Source organism: Anolis sagrei, chromosome 2 (assembly GCF_037176765.1).
Source record: "Anolis sagrei isolate rAnoSag1 chromosome 2, rAnoSag1.mat, whole genome shotgun sequence".
In the NCBI taxonomy this organism is placed as follows: domain Eukaryota; kingdom Metazoa; phylum Chordata; class Lepidosauria; order Squamata; family Dactyloidae; genus Anolis; species Anolis sagrei.
The window spans coordinates 229,401,577-229,413,962 of record NC_090022.1 but is presented as its reverse complement, the minus strand read 5'-3'; the positions used below and the strand labels follow the sequence as shown (position 1 = coordinate 229,413,962).

General features: G+C 37.3%; 1 protein-coding gene across 7 annotated transcripts in view; it reads left to right on the top strand.

Annotated features, from left to right (window-relative positions):
• Window positions 1-7,241, top strand: part of AGTPBP1 (ATP/GTP binding carboxypeptidase 1) — a 76,364-nt gene extending 69,123 nt beyond the window's left edge. For 6 of the 7 annotated variants that reach the window (XM_060762101.2, XM_067464447.1, XM_067464448.1 and 3 more), the window contains 3 exons: window positions 895-1,071; window positions 2,161-2,321; window positions 3,736-7,241. In XM_060762101.2, the coding sequence (XP_060618084.2) occupies window positions 895-1,071; window positions 2,161-2,321; window positions 3,736-3,913 (516 nt within the window). In that variant the 3' untranslated portion in view covers window positions 3,914-7,241. Of the gene's footprint in view, window positions 1-894; window positions 1,072-2,160; window positions 2,322-3,562; window positions 3,645-3,735 lie in introns of all 7 variants that reach the window. The other variant, XM_067464450.1, reaches the window with a different exon arrangement.
• The last annotated feature ends 5,145 nt before the right edge of the window (window positions 7,242-12,386 follow it).

Sequence of the window (12,386 nt, the reverse complement as noted above, 5' to 3'; positions counted from 1 at the left end):
AGGAACTTGCTTTATTCCATAAATAGAAGAAGCAATTCTGTTCAGGGACATCTTGCTGAGATTGATGAGAATCAAAATAATGTAGTAGTTTGAGCAATGGAATATGATTATGGAGAACAGGTTTTGAATCCCTACTTGGACAAATCATATTCTTTCAGTCTCTGATAAAATTATAAGCCTCTCTGAACAATTCTTGCAAAGAAAACCCTGTAATAGGGTCACCTTAGCATTGCCATAATTCAGAAACAACTTGAAGGCACACAACAGTAACATAACTAACACATTTTAGTAAATAAATATATTGATAATTCATAAATATGTATGCATGAGAATGATTTGCAGCCATCCCATCAGGAATAAATGCACTAAATCTGGTAAAGTGCCACAAATATTATGGTGTTATTATCCATGTGTTGGATTTTCCTACATCTCTTTGGTTCATATTACTAGATTTACCTAACTTTTACTTATTCTAGCTGATTGAAATGGCAGATGGAATGGCAAGAGCAGTAAAAAAAAAAAGATTACGTTGTTAAAATAGTTGATGTTTCTATACGTCATTATTGGAAAAACTGGGCAAGAAAGCATTCTTGAAATAGACTTTTTGGGCAAAGTATATTAAGAAGTATGTGTGTTGAGGTGGCCTGTAGTGGAATAATAATTATTGCTGATTTTGTACCAGTCATCATAGAAGGTGTAGATGGCTTTTTCTACTACCTTTTTCTCCCTTTCTCGTTTTTATCAGTCTATTTGTTTTTTGCATGTAAAACATACATTGGGCAAACTCCAGAGAACTTTACATACACTTAAAATAAGTGTTCTAATTATAATAATTAACCTTCTTAATGTTATAAAATTGTTTCAAACTACCTTTAAAATGCTTCTTTCCTGTAGACACTTCCTAAGATTCTGAGTCAGACAGCCCCAGCATTCTGCATGAGCAGCTGCAGTTTTGTTGTGGAAAAGTCTAAGGAGTCCACAGCACGTGTAGTTGTTTGGAGAGAGATAGGTGTTCAAAGGAGTTACACCATGGAAAGTACATTATGTGGATGTGATCAGGGGAAGTACAAGGTAACAAACAAGTCTGAGTGTATGATATGACCTCCACATCTGTGCAGGTGTGTGTGTGTGTGTGGGGGGGAGGCATAACATAAAATCACACTGGAGGGCCTAGAAAGACCCACAAATTATTCCAAGGAAAGGAGAAATATTTTTGGAGTGTGAAGTGAAACATTGGATAAGGGAGTCGTACTGTACGCAAAGATGCAACTATACATTTCAGTAAACATTTTTAAGAAGCATGCTTTACTTGGAGGATCCACCCCCTGTTGCCTATATATAAGGATAAGTGAAACTTTGGATAAGGGGGTCATACTGTATTTGACCAAAGGTGCAACTGTACATTTCAATAAAAACATATTTTTTAGTCTACCCCTCTAGAATAGGTAGATGTTTTTGTTCAGTTCATGACCCTATGCTAATTTTCTGCCAAAAGTGATGCTCCGTACAGTTGCCTTTCCCCCCAAACTATTGTTCACAGTAAAAAGCCCCTCAATGGAAGGTGAATTTCTGTAGAAAGGTCCCAAATCTTGGAACAGGGGCACATTTCAGATTGGGGCCCTGCAACTTCTTTTTAAAAATAAAAATTCACATAGTTGAAACCCATTTTAAAGGCAGGTAGTTTGTATGGGAATATTAGCCCAATGAAGGTATTATTCTCCTCATCTACTCCTGAATGTGTGGAGCAAAAAGCAAGACCTTGTTTGCTGTGTCATTCTTTTGAGTTGACTGTATTAAAGAGGATTCTGTGTGCTTTTAATCCAATCACAGGCATCACTTTCCAGTCCTTATTTGTCTGTGAAGGAGAGTCAAAATGTATGTGGAATGAATGGAGCCATTAGTAACAAAATTGATGCATCCATCCCATCTCCCCCTCTGTTTGTCATTTGAACAGGTGGAGGAGATATGACTGCATAATACTAGTATCTTAGACAGTTTAAAGAGTTATTGATTCTTCATATTATCTGTGATTCACACAAAAGTGGAGTCTGTATTTCCCAAACACACATTGCATCAGGAGTCTGTATTTCAATTCATACATTATATTGCATATGATTCCTTTAAACAGCCTTCTCAGTATATATATTATTCCCTAACTAGGGGTTACAGATTGGGACACACGAACTAGAAGAAATGGGAGCTAAGTTCTGTTCTGGCTTATTGCGTTTGAAAAGATTAACATCGCCACTGGAGTACAACCTGCCATCTACTCTCTTTGACATTGAAAATGAACTGATTGAATCCAGTTGTAAAGTAACAAGGTAGTAAAATAATGTGTCTTTTATTTTTATGCTGGTAGTTTCTTTGCATGACATAGTGATAGTAATATACAAATTATCTAGCAAGTGAACATCTAAAGAAATGTACGGTAACAAATATAACAAATAACAGTGATATGAAACATTCTCATTTGGATCCCTAAAGATGAATATGAAATCTATTACACATCCTAAGCTCTAGAGCAGTGTTTCCCAACCTTCCTAATGCTGCAACCCCTTAATACAGGTCTTCATGTTGTGGTGACCCCAAACATAAAATTATTTTTGTTGCTACTTCATAACTGTAATTTTGCTACTGTTATGAATCGTAATGTGAATATCTGATATGCAGGATGTATTTTCATTCACTGGACCAAATTTGTCACAAATACCCAATACTCCCAAATTTGAATACTGGTAGGGTTGGGGAAGGGGGATTGATTTTGTCATTTTGGAGTTGCTGGGATTTATAGTTCATCTACAATCAAAGAGCATTCTGAACTCCACCAACAATGGAATTGAACCAAACTTGGCAGACAGAACTCCCATGATCAACAAAAAATAATGGAAGGGCTTGATGGGCATTGACCTTGAGTTTTGGAGTTGTAGTTCACATACATCCAGAGAGCACTGTGGGCTCAAACAATGATGGATCTGGACCAAACTTGGCATGGATACTCAATATGCCCAAATGTGAGCACTGGTGGAGTTTAAGGAAAATATACCTTGACATTTGGGAGTTGTCGTTGCTGGGATTTATAGTTCAACTACAATCAAAGAGCATTCTGAACCCCACCAACATTTGAATTGGGCCAAACTTCCCACACAGAATCTCCATGAGCAACAGAAAATACTGTGTTTTCTGATGGTCTTTGGTGACCCCTCTGACACCTCCTTGTGACCTCCCCCCAGGGGTCCCAGCCCCCAGGTTGAGAAACGCTGCTCTAGAGATTTGCACATATGAAATGCTCTGCATCAAGTAGCTGGAGATACTGTATACATAATTTAGACCCTAATCTAAAAATATGAATCCAATCTTCTATTTGAAGCAACAGATTTTATGCAGGATATACATAGGTCTTTGTTTTAAAATCCTTTTAACATTTTCAAATGAAATTACACTTGAAATATTAGATGTGAATTAATTTTAAAGACTAGATTTTGTTCAGAGGGAAGTTTTAACAATATTGTTTGATATTTCTTAAGATCAGTGTGAATAAAAATTAATGTTGTGTTTTACTAAGTGCAAATGGACAGCAACCAGTGATTCCGCTTGCATAGGAATTGGTAGAATTTTCCTTTCTTAGACATCTTGGCTTTTAATAGGTGAGAGGAATTTCCTATTTCCCATAATCTATTGATTGTCTTATTTGAGATATTAGAGTTAACAGCTTTCTCTTTGGCATTGTCGCTATAGCCCTACTACATATGTTTTGGACGAAGATGAACCTCGCTTCCTTGAAGAAGTGGATTATAGTGCAGAGAGCAATGATGAACCAGATGTTGATTTGGCAAATAACGCTGCTGATTATGAGCCCTCTCTTCAAGAAGATGGACTTTCTGACTCTGAAATTACAAGGACGCATTTGCCTTGAAACATCTTTGGAATATGAAGAAATTCAGTACTGTGGCTTATTTAAGATGGACATGGTGGGTTATTTAATTTTGGAGTTTTGCTTAAGCAAATTAATTACAGTCAGTCCAGTTCAAAAACAATAAATGTTTCTGGCCTTTAAATAAATTGGCACTTGTTTTATTTAAATATTTTAGTTCTTCTCCTTAGTACTGAATTGTTTTATTGTATCATTTCCTGAAAAATAGTTCTGCATGGATTTTTGTATTCATCCTTATAATCACAACAGCAACAAGAAAGAAATCGTTGGTGTATCAGAGGCCAGAATCTAAATCTTATTCCTTGTGACACTGGCTCCCAAGCCAATCACTGACACTTATGTATAGGCAGATTTATTGAAATGACTGTATCTGTGTGCACTGACACTTCCCCACTTCAAATTCTGATGTTAGTGTTTTATGTAATGCAGGACTAGTTTAATTTGCATTGCATCTGAACTACTTTAATTTGTATTTAGCCAATTTAAAGGAAAATGGATATACTGATGCCATATATTTTGATACTTAGATGAAACACACTTAGACCATTTTGTTACAATCTTATTTTAAAATAGGCAATGACATTTGAATATCCAGTTCAAAATTTATTTTATTTTCCTATCAGGTAAAGATTTTGATGTTCATGCAAATAAGTAAACTGGTGCCTAGACACTGCTTCTTAATCCTACAGCTGGGATTCACATGTTGGACTGCGTCTCCTTATTAACATACCATATTTCATCGCATAATAGTCACCTCCCCCCCCCCACTCTTACATGGTGAAAAAAGTGCAGGTGCACGAGTAAAAGAGGCTTTACTCACCTGCACCACTTGCAGCTATGGGGGTTTCTTCAGCTCGTAGCTGAAGGAACCCCATAGCTCCAAGGGGCAAGGTGTGACTATTATGCGAGTACCAAAAGTACCAAATTGGTACCAAAAGTACCAATTTTGCCACCCAAAAAATGGGGGTGCACCTTCTATGCAGTCACTACTATTATGTGATAAAATATGTCAGTTACTACATGCAGAAAATGGGCATGTCAGGAAAAGGACCAGTCAGGGATTTTTTTTTCCTTTCCAGGATTTTGTTTGAAGGTATAGATCATTCACATGATTGAATACTCCTCCATGCAAAAAAAGGTGATATCATCCAGATAGAGGTTTACCATCTCATCTGTTTTTGAGAAGTAGACCTTATGTGCCTATATCTAGCATGAATTAAACATTTATCCTCATGTCTAACTTTCTTCTGAAGTTAGCAATTAATATGAGACTTTGAGCAAGTATGTTCTTTGTAAGCATAAGCACTTATTTGTATATATATGTAGTGATTGAATTGCTCATTTCTTTATTTAATATGCACATATTTGTTGTGCTTTGAATACAGTGTTTGTATTTTTCAGTTAAAATATAGTTTTCAGAGGTATAATAGTGTCTAAGTGGGTTTCTTTATACATATCTCTAAAATTTATTTTCAGTGTGAATTAGAAAAAAATGAATGCTTTACACAGTTTACTTGTTCAAAAGACAAAGGCCCTGCACACATAAAATTTCAGTTGGTATTTTGTGTAGCTAACTTTTATCATGAGTCTGTTACACCTCCCATTGTTTTCCTGAGATATTATGGGTCAAAAGCAGTACAAAATTAGTACTAATTGGTACATGTGGTTTGGCTTTGTGGGAAAAGTTCCACTACCTTGTTTGGTGATAGTAGGAATTGGGTCAGCTTTGGTTATATTTTTTTTGCATTAATAAAAATATTATACTATTTAACATTAGGAGAGATTATTTGATTTGATGTTTTTTATGTTTGTCCATCCTCTCTGCCCTCCTCTTGCTAAATCACCAGGCATATTAATAAATATACAAAACAGAAATATGAGAATGATTAATAAATTCATTTGATTATGACAAATATGTTAACAGCCAATCCACATGCACATGTACATGTTGTTGATCTGCATTTGTCCTCAGCACAATCAGTGATAAGTGAGCAACTACAACGACATAGGGCAAGTTTGGACATCATAGGGCATCAGAATCTCATGGGAAAGCTGGCTTATCAATTTTGAGTAGTGTGCCGGCTCCTAGTGCTACCTCTTCTAGTAACAGCAACTAACCTACTGACTTCTGGTTGAACATGATGCCTGAACCAATAGGTGCCAGCATTCTTATTGGCTTTCTTCCAATAAGTCAGAGGAATAGCCTTTGGCATTTTGTACAGTTATTTACCTGGTTTGTTGGGGGAAGAACAAACCAAATAAATGGTTCCTGCCAAGTTCAAATATCATGCTAAAAAAACCTCATGGATGTAATGGCTGTACAAGTAGGCATATTCAGGCAGCAAGCAAGCTGGATCAAGCAACGGAGGCCAGGAGACCTGCTCATCCCCAATAAACTTTAGTTAATTGGAATAAGCTTCTTGTGACTTGCAAGCCTCAACATGTTTTCTTAAGTGAGGACATATAGATGTTACAGTTCTCATCTTGACAAGAAGGGTTGAAGCAGTTCCTCCTGGCTGTAGTATCTTACCCAAAACCAATATGGCCACAGAGTTAGCATTTTCCCAGATGTAAAGAGGTATTTCAGTAGTGTAAATGAAACACTGAGCAGTGTTATGCAGTGCAGCACAAACTGTGGATCACACCCCAAACAGATTTTTTTTACTAAATGTAAATGGAGAATACAGCATTTTGCCACTAATACAGATGAGAATTGACCCTATGTCTGCCTGCATTGTTTTAAAAAACTACTGTGGCTGATGGAGATTTATACCATGAAATTGGCATTAAAAGCTGACTTCTGTTTCCCATGTTTTTAATTTAAGAGAACTTGTCAGAGTTAATAACTTGATAAGTTAATAACTTGAACTTTATATAATGCTTTCCCATTTTGAAAAGTCTTTGTCTAAACATGACATATCCTGCAACAATTTAGATTGGGTGTTCTTTTTCCATTTCTGACTACTTTCTTAGAGTGATAAAATGTCATATTTAATATATTATTTCTATCCAGTGATATATTGTAATAAATACTGGAATCTTCCTGGAAATCAGACAAAGATTGCCATTTGTGCCAATTTTCAGATGTTAGTTTAATGTGGTATATTACACTTTTTGTAGCTGAAGAAAGACAGCAAATACTCAGTTTAAATAAAACAAATGAAACAAATACTGTGTACAAAGCCAGGAAACCTAGGTTTAAAAATCATTATTCATTATACTGCTGTAACGATAACTGTGACATTATTGTGCATGATCTCCAAATATCAACTTTATCACACAAATGTGTAATAAAAGAATGATTACCATCCGGTTCTGTATAAGTTTTTTTTAAATATAAATATATATATTAGGAGGGGAGGGGCCAGAAATCTTCAATAAGAGAGATGCCTGGCATATTTTTTAAAAAGTTTTTAGAATAACTAAAACAAACTGCTAATACATTTTGTATTAAAGGGATTTTTGCAGTTTTGTTAAAACTGAAAAGCATCTTACTGGATATGCTATGTTTTTCCAAGTCTCTTTTGAGTCACCGTATGTATCTGTGAATTTCTTGTGTGATCTATGTGTTAAGAGATGGTATCTCCAAGAATAGAAACAGTAAGTTCAATATCATCAAGGCTTCAAATTGACACATTACCCCCTCTTCCATTTCTCTTTGCACATATCATACAAAGAAGAAAAAAAGCTGAAATAAATTTCCATATTATGTTTAGGTGCCTTCAGGTTGCCTGTCGGCTCACAGCGACTGCATGGATTGCATAGGGTTTTCCTTAGACGCTGGATATTCAGAGGAGGTTTTGCCAATACCTTTCTAACATCAATTGGTATTCATTGACGGTCTCCCATCCAAGTGCTAACCAGGATTGACCCTGCTTAACCTCTAGACCTTTAGGCCCTCGTTAGTTTAATCTTGATTCCTTTCCAGGCTTTTTTTTACATTGTTTGAAATTTTTTGTACGTTATTTAACTAACATTTTAAAACACTAGTGTCATCCTCTCAATATATCCTTTCCTATAATACTTCGATAAATCGGTGCTGTGCCCACCTTATTCTCCTATAATTCAGTGAGGACTAGAAATTTAGACATTTGGAACATTAGGCTACTTAATAAGTGGAATTTTTTCTTAAACTCAGTGTAACTGTTGTCAGAGGCTTTCATGGTCGAAATCATTGGGTTGTTGTGACGTTCCACGCTGTATGGCCATGTTCCAGAAGCATTCTCTCCTGACATTTTACCCACATCTATGGCAGGCATCCTCAGAGGTTGTGAGGTCTGTTGGAAACTAGGCAAGCAATGTTTATATATCGGTGAAATGCCCAGGGTGGGAGAAAGAACTTTTGTCTGATGGAGGCAGATGTGAGTATTGCAATTGGCCACCTTGCTTAGCATTGAATGGCCATTCAATTGCCTAGTTTCCAACAGACCTCACAACCTCTGAGGATGCCTGCCCTAGATGTGGGCGAAAAGTCAAGAGAGAATGCTTCTGGAACATAGCCATACAAGCCGGAAAACACACAACTTAGTCTTAACTATTTTGTAGAATTTGTTAAGATTGCAGATCAATGGCATAACAGATGTAAGAGATGACTATGTATAGTGTTACAATAATGACACTTTATACTGTCCATATGCAACAGAGTGGTAAGACATTTATTGGACGAGGTTCCTGTATTTAGATTGCATCTGTAACTAGAGCATCCACACTAGTATAGTAATTCTGATGGGTGACTATAAAGGCCAATTCTGTGTTCTGTGATCTTTCAATTTCCATATATACCAATGTATAACATCCAAATATTTCACATTTACAGGCACAAAAATGTTATCTATACAATCCAATTTTAGCAGCATTAGGGCATAGAGCAATTGCTCTTTAAATATGAAAGTTTTTAAGGTATTTGCCATAGTCCTAGTGTTATTCAGATCTTGGGTACAACAAGGTATTTTTCAGCCAGAACTTAAACCAATCTAAAATGACTTTCATTAACTTGCTTTGTTTTATCTATTTTCATTTTCTAATTTTCTTTCTCCACTTTTACTATGAGTCTGTGTCCCAGAGCGGTTAGTGGTTTGTATCCAAACATTCTTTCTGGCAGAAGACTTCATTCCATTATGAGAAAAGAAGTTAGGCTCCAGCTCACTAACAAATATAAACAACCAGCACTTTACAAAAATAGAAATGATACAACACATCAGTAACTTGTAGAAATGTAAATTTAAGAGGGGACATTGTCTTTGAATTTTTGAAAAACTGATGCATGGAATCATCTTAAGTTCTAGACTTCATTCTGACACTTCTCAACAGTCAATAAAACAAGGAGTGTGCAGTATATGGTCAAAAATGCCTTTAGCAGCCAAGAAAAATGAAGTGAAATCCTTGAAGTTCCTTGCACAAATGCATGAAATTGATCTATTCCACTTTAGTGGGTGTGCTGAAACCTTACACAACTTGAAAACATTTATTCTCTTTCATGAGTTTTGTTCATATTTAATGTAAGAAACATTTTCTTTCCTTTTTATTTTTATTAATCACGTATATTGTGTATTGTTTCAGTTTGTACTTCACAATGGGCCTTTATAAGTATTAAGCAGATCTACACAACTGAGATGATAGCTCTACATCAATGCTTAATGGTTCAGTTTACAAAAAAAATAAAATAATGAAAGGTTAAATTTCAGGAGGGGGAAGTTGAAAGTAAGGCTCCAAGATGCTATTGCACAGGTCACTTTCCCATACTTCTATTTCTTTTTACAGTTAGAGGATATTCATTTACTCCTGGTTCCACATTGTCCACAATTGTTTTTTTTTCTTTTTCAATCAATCAGCTGTTCATCTAGCTCAGGTTTTTACTGATTTCAGCCTCAGCAGAAAGCAATGGCAAACTCCCTCTGAGCAGATATTGCCAAGAAAACCCCATAGTATGGTCACCATGAGACAAATGAAAGAACAAAACTACTATAAGGGCTATCAGAAGATCTTTATTCTATTATTTCCTATCCAGTTAAGTCAAATTTAAAGCAAATTGTAAGGACAGCAGAAGCTTTGAAACTGGCCCAGAGTCATCAGGCACTTTGTTGGCTGACTTTATACTAATATTTCTAAAGTAGCATGCCTACATATAAATTGGCATATGCAGATTTCATGCAAACCATTTAAATTTGAGTGATGCAAGTTACCTTTTGGGTGGGCTAACCTAAACTAAATAACCTGGTAAATAAAGGGAGAAACATGGAGGCAGTGACAGATTTTGTATTCCTAGGCGCGAAGATTATTGCAGACGTAGACTGCAACCAGGAAATCGGAATACGCTTACTTCTTGGGAGGAGAGCAATGACCGATCTCAATAAAATAGTGAAGAGTAGAGACATCACACTGGCAACAAAGATCCACATAGTTAAAGCAATGGTATTCCCCGTAGCAACCTATGGATGTGAGACCTGGGCCTTAAGGAAGGCTGAGCAAAGGAAGATAGACGCTTTTGAACTATTGTGCTGGAGGAAAATTCTGAGAGTGCCTTGGACCGCAAGAAGATCAAACAAGTCCATCCTCCAGGAAATAATGCCTGACTGCTCATTGGAGGGAAGGATATTAGAGGCAAAGATGAAGTATTTTGGCCACATGATGAGAAAACAGGAAAGCTTAGAGAACACAATGATACTGGGGGAAATTGAAGGGAAAAGGAAGAGGGGCCGACCAAGGACAAGATGGATGGATGTTATCCCTGAGGTGACTGGATTCACTTTGAAGGAGCTGGGGGTGGCCACTGCTGACTCTGGCATGGGCTGGTCCATGAGGTCACAAAGAGTTGGAAGTGACTGAACGAATAAATAACAAAACCTAAACATGTCCCATTGTTCTCAGTGGGCCTTCATTCTGAGTATATGTTTATCAGAAAGTGTTGTAGACAAATCCTGTTCTCATACCTAATGTAATAGGCCATTATTATGCCATATCTGTTCTAGTCCTTCCCTATCCCTAGCATATACATGATACCATTCTGCTTCAGATCTTCGTTTTCTTTAGAAAATGAGAGCACTGTTTTGGAGATGACAAGGGGGAATGGCTCCAGGAAAAACATGACTAATATCTGAGCAAAGTAGGAAAGTCAATTCATTTGGATTGTCTATGTATGGAACCATTTTTTCCTAGCCACTGTTAATGCCATCTTTTTTGTTAACAGTGGTTAGGAAAAACACTATTTTCATATTTGATACTCCTAGTGGGGAAGTTAGTGTGGTGTGCTGACCAGAAGATTGGCTAGGACTCCTGGAGTCCAGGATTCAAATCCCCTCTCAGCCCTGGCAACCTTGAGTAACTGTGGGCAAGTCCCACACTCAACCTAAGATAAAAGCAATGGTAAATCACTAAATCTTGCAGACACATAACAACAGCATTCCATCTGGTCTCTCAGATTTCAACCCTATGCCTACTTCTTGTTGTTCATTCGTTCAGTCGTTTCCGACTCTTCGTGACCTCATGGACCAGCCCATGCCAGAGCTCCCTGTTGGCCGTCACCACCCCAGCTCCTTTAAGGTCAATCCAGTCACTTCAAGGATCCCATCCATCCATCCATCCATCCATCCATCCATCCATCCATCCATCTTGCCCTTGGCCTATGCCTACTAGGACTAGGTATTTAACTCTTTTTTTGTATTTGTCTTTGTCAAAGACTTTTCATCACCAAGATTTTCCCCTGACATTAAGTCCGGTCATATCCGACTCTGGGGGTTGATGCTCATCTCCATTTCTAAGCCGAAGAGCCAGCATTGTGCATAGACACCTCCCAGGTCATGTGGCCAGCATGACTGCATGGAGCGCCATTATCTTCCCACTGTAGCGGTACCTATTGATCTATTCACATTTGCATGTTTTCTAACTGCTAGGTTGGCAGAAGCTGGGGCTAACAGCAGGAGCTCACCCCGCTCCCCAGATTCAAACCAATGATCTTTCGCTCATCAAGTTCAGCAGCTCAGTGGTTTAACCCACTGTGCCACTGGGGGCTTCATAGATCTATCAATTTGCTTACGTAAGTCTGAATGTGCTTGCCACCACCCAATAGCAAGACCCATTAAGATCTTCCATATAGCAGAGAAGTTATTTTTATTGCCATCCTTTCTTGTTTCCACCATAGCTGGACATATCTGCCTATTGGGACTACACTACATTCCTGTGATGAAATTAACTGGAGCCTGCAAGAAATACTATAAACCCTATCAAATGTATTTCCTTGACGGAGTTTGTTGAGTGCTGAGTAGGGCTGGTTTTGAACTATGCAAGATATCAGTTGCAATAACTAATACCCACATGTACCTAATTCTCACACCAAGGCGAATAAATTCTTCAGCTGCATTATCTGTTTATCCCTGCTTCCTTTCCAGGGATTATGTAAAGAACACGTCCTTCCCTAGATGGCAGTCTTGTCCTTTCTGTTGCTTCACAACACCAAGAT